General features: G+C 40.5%; 1 protein-coding gene across 1 annotated transcript in view; it reads left to right on the top strand.

Moving 5' to 3' along the window:
* The window catches only part of CSK (C-terminal Src kinase), a 188,179-nt gene that overhangs the window by 134,082 nt on the left and 40,890 nt on the right, over positions 1–13,207 (top strand). Inside the window, exons 6-10 of the mRNA XM_030186510.1 lie at positions 2,752–2,845; positions 3,235–3,300; positions 5,333–5,432; positions 12,808–12,898; positions 13,019–13,092. Coding sequence (XP_030042370.1) covers positions 2,752–2,845; positions 3,235–3,300; positions 5,333–5,432; positions 12,808–12,898; positions 13,019–13,092 — 425 coding nt within the window. The remainder of the gene's footprint in view (positions 1–2,751; positions 2,846–3,234; positions 3,301–5,332; positions 5,433–12,807; positions 12,899–13,018; positions 13,093–13,207) is intronic.

Raw genomic sequence — 13,207 nt, forward strand, 5'->3', positions numbered from 1 at the left:
AGTGGCAAATTCACTCCAGAATATTTAAGGAAGAGTGAAGCCAAAAATTGAGCCCTAGCAGTAGTGCAAGGAATTAAACATTCTCCTATAGCAGATCTCCAAGAAGAAACTTTATAACATGGTGGCTTTTACCTACTTTTTCTAGTCATTAGTTTGAGATTTCCCAAATCCTTTAAAGAGGAGCGTTTATCCATTTTCATTGTACCCTCAGAAATAGGTTGTTTGAAAATTGCTGACCTTCAATGGAGTAAAATTAAACGTCTTGTTCTGCATCATGTGTAATTTTACCCACATTGTGTGGAAGCAGTCTCAAGAGTATATTTAGGTTTGGTAGGAAAATAACATGTACTGCAAACTGCTTTGATGCTATCGTAAAAGGCAGTATATATCAAGTCTAATATGCAGAAAACCATATGTGACATTTTCAAATGAATGTACCGACAGAAGAAGTAGGCATTTTTTCCCCAGGGCAAATCCAAAGCCAAACCATGGTCTTGGTTTTGCTTTGATTACTGATGTAAAACTCATGGGTAAAAAGTGCTCATAATCTTTGTACCAGTATGGGCAATTTGATTATTGTCCTGTAATGTAGTATTTCTAGAAATGTTCCTTTTGTATGTTTGAGTTTGATGTGCCTCCATAGCCCTTTGCTGGCCTTGGTGGAAGGACCATCTGATAGAGCCTAGTTTATTTATTTAAAAAATTTGTATTCCACTCTACCATTCTAGATGGAGTGCAAAAAAATTCAGGGTTTCCAGTCGGTGCACATAGGTAAATCCTCCTTCATAGTTGACTTCCATGTGGCTGTAATAAAATACAGCTTTATCTGTCTAGTGGTGTTCTGTGTTAGAGAGTTGCACAGGAACAGAAATTTCCCTACCCATCCCCGCTATTAATCTCCTCCATCCCCTCTTTACCTGCAGTATTCCCAACTTCATATATTCACTATTCGGGCAATGAGTGTTGCAAGCCTCAGTCTGGTGCTCCAATAGCCTCTATTAGTGTGTTCCAGGCCTCACTGATGCTTCAGTGGCCTCTATCAGTGCATTCCAAGCCTTACTCTGGCATTGCCAAAGATTTTGATTACACTCTCATGGCAGTTTTTCATCCCTGTGGGAATTGTGCAAATCCAGGAGTTACACCCATGGGACTCCGTGAGATTCCCACGATCCCCATTCCTGTATACCTCTATACTCTTGAGTTGCATTTCTGTGTGCATGCCATGATTGATCTGGGGATATTCTGGTTGCATGAGGTCCACATCCCAGGGAGTAGCTGGTGTAGACATTTAGGTTAGGGTTTTTATCCTGATGTAGTCCTGTACTAACTCAGAAATAAACCCAGTCAGAATATAATCTGCCAGGTAACGATTTTTAGTCATTGGTTCAGAAAAAAACTGCTCAACTAGTGATTTTCTTTTCTCCTAAGACAAGCAGGCCTATATTTCTCACAGATGGGTAATGTGGGGTCCACGTTGCCGGTCCGGAGCTTGTAACAAGCTTAAAAATAGGTCTTTGGGCGTGAAACATGCTCCATCGCTTATGCACGAGTGCCTTCCCACCCACTGCAAGAGTGTGGGACCAGCAGTTCTCTGTTTTCTGCAGTGAGGATAGGATGTGTTGTATATACACCCCTCATAGCTAGTTTGGTTGGTCTTTGTATCTTCCTTTGTTTTCTCTTCCCCCCCCCCCCCCCCCCCCTCTAAGTTTTCTTTGTCTTTACCGTGCTCGCAGGTATTCTCCGAGTACAGCAGGCCTTGTATTCTCACGTACCCTCCCACCACCTCCCCTTGGAGTTGTCTCCTTTTTATTATGCTTTTTATTATACTGCTGGTCCCTCACTCTCATGGCTCACACATGCGCAATAGAGTGCATCTCGCACTGAAAGACCTATTTTTAAGCTTGTTACAAACTCTGGACCGACAACGCGGATCCCACGTTACCCATCTGTGAGAATATAAGGCCTACTGGCCTCAGAGAACACCTGCTACAGGAAAGTACCTTTGCATTTCAGTGTTGTTACATCATAAAGCTTTTCTTAGCACACATCAATTAGTTTCAACATTCTTTTTGAAGGAACTTCTTTGAATGTATTTATGTATCTATGTAACAGCCAAGTTGATTTGGATATACTGTAGTTATTCTTTTCTGTACCCTTTATTTTTGTTCACTTCACTGATGCTGTTAGTTGCAATTTATACATTTATGTGTTCTTGAGAGAATAAGCTTGCAGTATTATGACGTGCATCACTCTGACAGGTCCCCTGACGAAGATACATGTGCCGAAACAAGGCCTGTGTTGGGATTTCTACATTGAGAGAATATCTTCATTGTGTTTTAAGAATAAAAAGACTTTTTATCTTGGACTTTGTCTGGGTATCTTCCACTCTTTTGTTTTTGAATGGCTGCCTGAGGTAGTTTTTTTTTTTTTTTTTTTTAAATTTTGTTTAATGTGCTATACCAGGGGTTCTCAACCCAGTCCTCAGGATACACCTAGCCAGTCAGATTTTCAGGATACCCACAATGAATATGCAGGAGATATATTTGCATGCCTTACCTCCATTGTATGCAGATTTGTCTCTTGCATACTCATTGTAAGTATCCTGTAAACCAGACTGCCTAGGTGTGTCCCGAGGACTGGGTTGAGAATCCCTGGTCTATACTATGACATGCAGTTATTCTGAAACTGTAGAATAGCCCTGAACAGTCCCAGGGAGTGGCTGACTCTCTTTTTCTCTCTTTCTCCTGGAAGCACTACACCTCGGATGCCGATGGTCTCTGTACTCATCTAATTAAGCCTAAACTCATGGAGGGTACTGTGGCTGCACAGGATGAGTTCTCCCGAAGTAAGGAAGAAGTGGTGGAGTAGTCATGCTTTCCTTTTAACTACCCTTTTCTGTCTTTTCACCATTTTCATTCGCCTCCTCCTACGAATCTCTCCTGGCCTCCTTAACCACCTGCAACTGTGTATTCTTGAATTACTGATCAATTTATTTTATGTATTTCATTTATTAGTTACTAAATCTTTCTAACAATTTAAGGTGGCACATAGTCTGAAACAAAGAACAATTACATACAAGACAAACAAACTGTGTGTGCGCGCACACACACACACACACACACGCGTAAAACCAACACATGATAATCTTACTATAACGTCAGCATATTTATTCTGATCTGTCTGCTCCCGAATCATTGACAGTTTGTTCTCAGCATTTATTTTCTCTTTCTTCAGGTGGTTGGGCACTCAACATGAAAGACCTAAAATTACTGCAGACCATCGGAAAGGGGGAATTTGGAGGTAAGTCAGCATATTCTCGCTCCAGTGACCCTGACAGTAGCAGCTGGGCCTTCTGCCATGCCCCATGGGATATCATCCTTTGCTGTTAAGCGGTTTAGTCTGCTCTTATGTGAAGTGGTTTCTCATACACTGGGGAAAGGGAATAGGACTAGGGAATAAGCAGTTTACATATTATGTACAGGTACTTATTTGTACCTGGGGCAATGGAGGGTCAAGTGACTTGCCCAGAGTCACAAGGAGCTGCAGTGGGAATCGAACCCAATTCCCCAGGTTCAACGTCCACAGCACTAACCACTAGGCTACTCCTCCACTCCACTGCCTCTTTAATAGCAATTCCCAGTGGGCCATGGGTTCCAACATTGGTTGTCATGAGTCCATATCCCTGTTCTGTTTAATGAGTATAGTCCCAAGTGCGCCCATAAATCTGAGATGTTTGTCTTTAAAGGCTGTGTAGCATTGTTGAGTTTTGCAACAGATGTTGTATAAACACACATTGAGCCACCTCAGATGAGAGGTCCAGGTCTGTTTGCAGTGTTTTTCTGGCTAAAGAAAGGAATACTGTTTTTTGTTTTTGTTGGGGGGGGGGGGGGGGAGGGGGTTGTGTTAATTGGTGTCTCCAACCTGATGTTGCCAGGCCTCGTTTATTCCAGCATGAGCCAAAACTAGGTTAGTGAGGCAGTTGCTGGATATTGTCTGTGTTAATGGATGCCCCTCCAGTACTTTGTTCTAGAGTCTCTCTCTCATAGGCACGAAGTGATGGGATCACATGTAGCAGTAGGTGTTAATAACATGCCCAAGAATCACATGAAATTATTCTGATCTCACTAACAGTGTTCATAAGGAAAAAAGCTGTGTAAATTTAACATGAAAGTTCCTTGTTCAGATTCATTTCAAAATATAACACAATATCTATGTAAGTAACACTTCTGTATCGCAAATGTCTTTTTATGTTAACATGAAATACAACAGTGTGATTCAAAATGTTACAAAATGAAAAAAGGTTATTTCTGCAGAAACTGAGATGTGGGTTCCTGGGTCTTCCTGAGTCATGTTCACCATCAGTGTAAATACACTGAGCAGGTGGTTTGATCAGTCATTTCACAAGGTGTAAAAATTATTTTGTCTGTCATATGAAAGACTATTAATGATTTCCTCCCTGCCCACCCAACCAAAGTAGGCCTCCCCTCTGGTCTACCTTCGAAGCCTTGGTGGTCCAGTGGTGAAGTTGGGACAGGAAGGATCCCACTGCTTTCAAACTGACTGACGTGAACTCTGGCACTTGAGGGGGCATTAATATCTAATTAGTAAAATAAACATTTCTTCCCTGCAAGGCAGGTTTATCTACTTCTTAGTATATGTTACTTGTTTGTTTTAACTATTTATATATCCTGGATAAACTGGTCCAGTTCTTAATGACTGTAATCCATCCTTGAACTGAATAGGTATAGGCAGAATACAAGAACTGGCATAACATAACAAATATTACCGACATGCCACTGAAATGCCACAGAGGTCCGTGTATATTCTGGCTGTGGTGGTGAACTTGGCCAGAGCATGACAGGGTGTGCACTGAAGAATTTTAATGAAGGCTTGTAAGTGTGAGGCATGAAGCCAAAATTGGAGTACCTACAGCATTTAGGCTGTGTACCAGTCCCTGAAATTGTTGCAGTTATGTAATGCTATAAGTTGCAAAATCAAACTCTCATTCTTTCATTTGAATATTAAAAAAAAACCTGGCTTTTCTATTCCATGATATTTGTATCCAGCTGTCTCTGTTGGAATTCTGATAAAATTAGAGCACATTGTAGTATCATCACACATTGAATTAGGGTTTGTTGGCCGTTGTATGCAATAAAAATGTTTCCATTTGTTTACATGATACTGTCTGAAGAATCCCAGCTTCCAGTTCATGTCACTTTTCCAATTAGGGTATGTTTGTGAGAGATCCTAGTTTAACTTACAGCACTTTCATATTGATTAGTGCTCCTGTTTATGGTCCTGGGGTGTGACAACTTCTTTCTGCTTCTTCTAGATGTGATGTTGGGAGATTACCGAGGGAACAAGGTGGCTGTAAAATGCATCAAGCATGACGCTACTGCTCAGGCCTTCCTGGCTGAGGCCTCTGTCATGACGTAAGTTTTAGTACATAAGCAGTGAAAAGAGGACTAGTTCAGTAGCTGAGGGTTAATGTTTGGCCTTTGATTTCTACTTGGTTGGCTGGGTAAGACTAGTGTTCATTCATTCAGTTTATTTCCTATTTTTTCTATAGGTGCTCAAGGGAAGTACAACAAAAGTTTAAAACAAAAAAAAAAGGGGAAAAATTAAAAATAGCTAAATGAGATGGCCATATGATGCTCACCTAAGAGGAAGATGGCTGCATCAGAGCTCTTTCCAAATGTTGATACGTTATCTGTTTTAACTTAACAAAAAGTCATTAATAAAGCTCTTCTGGGTGAGGTCTAATTATGCAGGCACAGCTGGAACAAAGAAGGTCATTAAAACCACAGTTGGCATTAGCAAAATCACCGAAGTCTGGATGCCAGCAAACTAGTACAAGATGATGCAATGGCCAAATGCAGAGGGACCGCCCCGAGGTCCATCCACAGCGATTCCTTGCGTGAATATAGTTTGGTCCTGGATGGAGCAACACAAATTTAAACACTATAAAAGTGGGGAATGTAGTCTTGAGTGATAAACTCAGTAAAATACAGGTGAAACTCAGTGGAGTCAGGGCAGAATAAAACGGTGGCCAACAGGCTGAGGATGATATCACAACTTTGAAGAATCAGCCTGGCACTTAAGAAAAGATAATTCAGAGACTGTTAGAATACTGTGCACTGCCACCATGCTGACTTTCTCACCCACCTTCTTAAATAAATTAGTCTCACACTTGGACATACCAGCAGACTTCTGTGATTGAGAAGGCTTATCGTGTGCCCAGGAAGCCCCTTGCTTTGGGAGATAGACCAAGATTGTCTTTGATGAAAATTCTAAATTTTCAACACAAGGAATTATTTCTGGCTGTGGGGAGAAAGACTGGAATACTTCAAGTTTATTAAAAATTTGATATACCACCCAATTAGAAAAAAACACATAGGTGGGCCACAAGACTAAAATCTGAAATCACAGGAGCGCCATTGTTTGATAGGACAAGACTTCATTTTGGTGCCATTTTGTTAGTGCTCATTGAATGAAAATGAATTAGAAAGCATACTGAAAAATTTTATCCTCCTGAAGCAGCGGTATGCCTCCATGAAAAGATGGGCAGCGTCAGGGAGACTAATACAGCTGTTATATCGAAGCTAAGTAACTGATTTTGATAAATGTTTTTGGATTAAGTTTATAAGTAAAAATTAAAATAGTGAAAAAGTGGAAGTAAAGATAAATTTTCATGTTCAGGATTGATTTTTTTATGCCAGTGATTGATGCAGCAGGCTCGTTTGAAACACCGGATTGACCTGCAGTGTGGGAGGCTTTTTCCACCCCTTTTTTTGAATGATTTGTATTCGTATATGTATGTCTGTATATATTTAAAGTGATGATTGAACTGGATGGACACTGTTCTGGTGAAGTGCATTAGATTTTGATATTGTGAAACGTCACTCCTCTGTGTCTGTGAGAAAATTCTAGCACATAAGTGAAATTTATCTCATTTGATGTCCATGGAATACAATCTTATATAAGCAAAAGAAAGTTTTGTTGGAGTTGGAGACCATAAATGTGGATGTGTACTTAGTCCAACATATCTGGAACTGCAAAAAGAATTACAAAGTTTTTGGAATCAATTTAAAATAGAAAGGAACAAATATAATTCTACTTCTGTCCCTTGGGACTATTCCTTCAAGAGCTGCTTCTATCATTTTCAAGAACTACACTGCCTCTCTCCTTACATTGAGAAAGCAAGTCTTGTCACAGTTGTGCATGCCATGATGACATCAAGACTGGATTACTGTAATTCACTCTACAGTGGTCTGCTTACAAAGGATTTGCACCAGCTCCAGTTGATTCAGAATGCTGCAGCAAGACTAATAGAAGGTTGTAAGCAACATGACCATGTCAAACAATTTTTGCAAAATCTTCACTGTCTATCAGTACAATACAGGGCTAAATGTAAAACTCTGTTTGATCTTCAAGGTCCTTGAAGGAAATGGCCCAGAGTACTTGAAGAACAGGATCTCTCTTTACACACCTCCAAGGTCACTAAGGTCCTCCCAAGGAGTATTCCTAACCACACCCTCTCAAAAGGATATCGCGCTATGTGATACCTGCCAGCAAGCCTTCTGTGAAGTAGCCTTCACACTGTGGAATATACTCCCTGAAAGGGTTTGCTTAACCCAAGACTATCTTTACTTCAGGAGGCAGGCGCACACACACACACATGCAATATTGTAGCTAGACACATTTATCCACTCCTACCCTAGCTGAGATGATATTCATGCACCTTTCTGACTTCATGTGCAACTTTCTTTAAATTAGTCCCCTTATTTTCTAACTCCTGTTACTCTATCTTATCTACATGTTCCATCTTTTTATTTTTTTTTTTGTTACATTTGTACCCCGCGCTTTCCCGCTCATGGCAGGCTCAATGCGGCTTACATGGGGCAATGGAGGGTTAAGTGACTTGCCCAGAGTCACAAGGAGCTGCCTGTGCCTGAAGTGGGAATCAAACTCAGTTCCTCAGGACCAAAGTCCACCACCCTAACCACTAGGCCATTCCTCCATTTACCCTATGCTATTAAAAGGTTTTATTGCATATTGTATTGACATTGTAATGTAGCGTGTTATGCCATACCTTTTATTGTTATTGGAATATTTTTACTGTTGTATTTGTCTGTCTATGCTTGACTTATTTTTGCTGTATACCGCCTTTAGGGAATTCCTTCAAAAAGTTGGTAAATCTAATAAATAAGTTAGGCATCTTATTCCTTATTTCCTTGTGTGAGCCTTATATTCATCTCGGCAAAACCTTTTCATTGTACCTACTTTTCTTCAAATTTGTTCCCATTCTACTAGGACATCCTCCTTTTCTGTGGTTCCCCCACACTGTGAAATAATATCCCCCTTGACATGAGATTAGAATTATCATTCTTAAAATTGAAAGTCGCTCTTAAAAATTATTTGTTTTCAAAAGTATTTCCCATGCAACCTAGATGATTCAGTTTTCACCACCTTTTCAGCAAGACTGCACACTTCATTGTCCTTGTCTACTTTTCTTTTTGCACTACCCTCCCCTCCTCACCTGTATTTTAGATTAATCCTGATAATTTTATCTTATTCTACTCTTTTATAATTATTATATTGTAACATAGGCATCCTTTTATTTCTCTCCGTTTTCTTCCTCTACTACTGTTTTTAACAGATTTGTATACTTCTTAGATAATTGTTTTGTTTGCAGTATATTAAGTTTGAAATGCGAAGATGTGATTTAGGGTTGTCTTAAATTTTTGAAAGGAAGATTAAAAAAAGGAAACTCGACTTACCTTAAAAAGTTGCGTTGTGAAAGAACACTTTCTCCACTTGGGTTAGTTTTGCTCATACCATGGTTGGAATGCAAATGTCCCTAGTGATTATAATCTCTTCATTCTTTTGAATTCTCTTTGAGCTGTGATCCTGTGCTTTTTCGGTATAGCACTGTTGTAATGTTTAGAAAGTTTCCAGGGGATGAGATGTGCTATCTTATTGTGCCTTTCTATGTAGAAATCTGCCATCAGAAATTAACAGCCACTGCAAGACATTGTACCCATTTTTTTTCTGTGCTTCCTGTGAATCTCATCTGTAATCCACTGTGCTGCAACTATCAATTGCTCCTCCTTTAGGTTTCAATTTACCTCTCCTTATCCATTTGTGTGGCTGGTTTTTGATCAACAAGTGGTTCCTGGAGTAACATTTGTATGTCCTACTGTACTTATCATTTGCCACTTGTTTTTCTTTTTTGCTGATCTAATTTCTTTGAAGAGTGTTTTTTTTTTTCTTTTTTGCAAATTGTGTTGCTCCTTCCTTATGTGTCCTGGTAGGTTCTCACTCATTCCTTCTACTTGTTGCAGATTTGGGACATTTACATTTCAACAACTTTTGTGTGTGTGAATCTGACCACGCTGTTAAGTAAGCCTGGAGGCTTATGATAGTAGCTTGATAGGTATTATCTATTTCTATGAGACCCATTCCCCCTGCAGTTCAGGGATTGTGCAGTTTTGAGATACACTGATTCTCATAAATGACCCATGGGAATGGAGTTTTTTGTTCATCCAGTTTTTCAAGATCTTTAGGAAGCCAGTCTAAAACTCCAAAACTGTATATGAGTGCTAGCTGATTAATGGCTTGTATCTTATTCTGTGATATTAATGCACTCTCCTTGTTTTGTCTTTTTGGGGGAGGGACTGTTTTCCTATTTTTTATTAATGTGGAACAAAAGACAAAGAGCAGACCTTGTTGAAGAAATTGCACTCTTTATTAATGCTCCTAGGATACACTCTCAAATGCCCAACATGGAAACATTTCACCTTCAATACAGTCTGTGTCAGGGGCATACAATACCAATTGGTGCAAATCTGAACACTCCAACAGACCCTGGAAGATACACAGTGATCCATGTTGGTAGAGTGTTCAGATTTGCACCAACTGGTATCGTATGCCCCTGACGCAGCCTGTATTCTAGGCGAAACATAAGTAGTGACATACTGGGACAGACCAAAGGTCCATCAAGCCCAGCATCCTGTTTCCAACAGTGGCCAATCCAGGTCACAAATACCTGGCAAGATCCACAAAAAATACAAAACATTTTATGCTGCTTATCCCAGAAATAAGCAGTGGATTTTCGCCAAGTCCATTTTAATAATGGTCTATGGATTTTTCCTTTAGGAAGCCATCCAAAATGGTAGAGGCTATTATCAAAAACAAAATTACAAAGCACATCCAAGGACATGGATTACTGAGACCAAGTCAGCACGGCTTGTGTGTGGGGAAATCTTGCCTGAACCAATTTACTTCAATTCTTTGAAGGCGTAAACAAACATGTGGACAAAGGGGAGCCTGTTGATATTGTGTATCTGGATTTTCAAAAAGCGTTTGACAAGGTACCTCATGAAAGGCTACAGAGGAAATTGGAGGGTCATGGGATAGGAGGAAATGTCCTATTGTGGATTAAAAACTGGTTGAAGGATAGGAAACAGAGAGTGGGGTTAAATGGGCAGTATTCACAATGGAGAAGGGTAGTTAGTGGGGTTCCTCAGGGGTCTGTGCTAGGACAGCTGCTTTTTAATATATTTATAAATGATTTAGAGATGGGAGTAACTAGCAAGGTAATTAAATTTGCTGATGACACAAAGTTATTCAAAGTCGTTAACTCGCCACAGGATTGTGAAAAATTACAGAAGGACCTTACGAGACTGGGCGGCTAAATGGCAGATGACGTTTAATGTGAGCAAGTGCAAGGTGATGCATGTGGGGAAAAAAGAACCCGAATTATAGCTACGTCCTGCAAGGTTCCACGTTAGGAGTTACGGACCAAGAAAGGGATCTTGGTGTCGTCGTCGATAATACACTGAAACCTTCTGCTCAGTGTGCTGCTGCGGCTAGGAAAGCGAATAGAATGTTGGGTATTATTAGGAAAGGTATGGAAACAGGTGTGAGAATGTTATAATTCCATTCTATCGCTCCATGGTGCGACCGCACCTTGAGTATTGTGTTCAATTCTGGTCGCCGCATCTCAAGAAATATATAGTAGAATTGGAAAAGGTGCAGCGAAGGGCGACTAAAATGATAGCGGAGATGGGACGACTTCCCTATGAAGAAAGACTAAGGAGGCTAGGGCTTTTCAGCTTGGAGAAGAGACGGCTGAGGGGAGACATGATAGAGATATAAAATAATGAGTGGAGTGGAACAGGTGGATGTGAAGCGTCTGTTCACGCTTTCCAAAAATACTAGGACTAGGGGGGCATGCGATGAAACTACAGTTTAGTAAATTTAAAACAAATCGGAGAAAATGTTTCTTCACCCAACGCATAATTAAACTCTGGAATTCATTGCCGGAGAACGTGGTGAAGGCGGTTAGCTTGGCAGAGTTTAAAAAGGGGGTAGACGGTTTTCTAAAGGACAAGTCCATAAACCACTACTAAATGGACTTGGGAAAAATCCACAATTCCAGGAATAACATGTATAGAATGTTTGTACGTTTGGGAAGCTTGCCAGGTGCCCTTGGCCTGGATTGGCCGCTGTCGTGGACAGGATGCTGGGCTTGATGGACCCTTGGTCTTTTCCCAGTGTGGCATTACTTATGTACTTAAACCCCACTAAGCTAACCGCCTTTACCACATTCTCTGACAACAAATTCCAGAGTTCAATTACACGTTGAGTGAAGAAACGTTTTTTCCAATTCGTTTTAAATTTACTACTTTGTAGCTTCATTGCATGCCCCCTAGTCCTAGGAAAGAGTAAACAAACGATTCAAGTCTACCCATTCCACTCCACTTAATAGACTTCTATCATAGCTCCCCTCAGCTGTCTTTTCTCCAAGCTGAAGAGCCCTAATCTCTTTAGCCTTTCCTCATAGGGAAGTCGTCCCATCCCCTTTATCATTTTCGTTACCCTTCTCTGCACCTTTTCTAATTCCACTATATCTTTTTTGAGATGCGGTGACCAGAATTGAACACAATATTTGAGGTGCGGTCGCACTATGGAGCAATATGAAGGCATTACAACATCCTCATTTTTGTTTTCCATTACTTTCCTGATAATACCTAACATTCTATTTGCTTTCTTAGCCGCAGCAGCACACTGAGCAGAAGGTTTCAACGTATCATCAACTACGACACCTAGATCCCTTTCTTGGTCAGTGACTCGTAATGTGGAACCTTGCATTACGTAGCTATAATTCAGGTTCCTCTTTCCCACATCACTTTGCACTTGCTCACATTAAACGTCATCTGCCATTTAGACGCCCAGTCTCGTGGCCATTTGAGACTGTATCCTGGGAGCATTACTAAAGACAGCATTTTCTTCAGCAAGGTCTGCTCGCTCTTTTGTTCCATGGTGGATATTGTGGACCAATTTCCTTCTTGCTTTCTTACTCCTATTTTTTATTAATGACAACCCTTAGCTAGGGAGTTCTATGTGTGTATGACTGTAGCAAACTGCTTATCTTTGGCGGAATCAAAGTTGCTGATCTCTAACAGGTTTTTCTGAAGATAGCAGTTCACCAGTTATGCAGACTTTCTGTCAATCTGGAGTTGAACTTTTAAGCTTACTTACAGAGCTGAAATATAGTGCATGAGCACAGGCACTCAGGGATTACAGTGCTTATCCAGAGACATCTTAATGGTACCAGTTGGCACCAAGTGATCATGATGTCACACCTGTGATTGGTGAGCTGCTGTCTTCAGAAAATACCTATTAGCAGTATTACTTTATAGCAGTGGCAGGAATTGTGCACTTTTAGGTCACAGGGTAGAAGTGTTGGCATATTGTGGTTTTCTTATTCTAGTGTTAATGTCTGCTCAATTTTCTTGACAGGCAAATGCGGCATAAGAACTTAGTGCAGTTACTGGGAGTGATTGTGGAAGAGAAGAGTGGCCTGTTTATTGTAACTGAATTCATGGCAAAGGTGAGGACATACCATTCCCCCTACGTACTTCACCCATTTCCTTGTAGGCCTTAGCATTCTGACAGTTCAATGCTGCTAGCTTTAATTCTGAATGTATTTTTCCATTGTTTTGTCTTTCAGGGAAGCTTAGTGGATTACCTGAGATCCAGAGGAAGGTCTGTTCTAGGTGGTGATTTCCTCATTAAGTTTTCTCTGTAAGTATCAAGTTTGATTCAGGGCTTTCTTTTGCTGCCCTGTGAGGGGCCTCATTTCTCCACTGATTATAGTGTATTTTTGATGCACCCCTGCACACATATTAAGGTCAGAGCA

The sequence above is a fragment of the Microcaecilia unicolor genome, chromosome 1, assembly GCF_901765095.1.
Source record: "Microcaecilia unicolor chromosome 1, aMicUni1.1, whole genome shotgun sequence".
NCBI classification, from domain to species: Eukaryota; Metazoa; Chordata; class Amphibia; order Gymnophiona; family Siphonopidae; genus Microcaecilia; species Microcaecilia unicolor.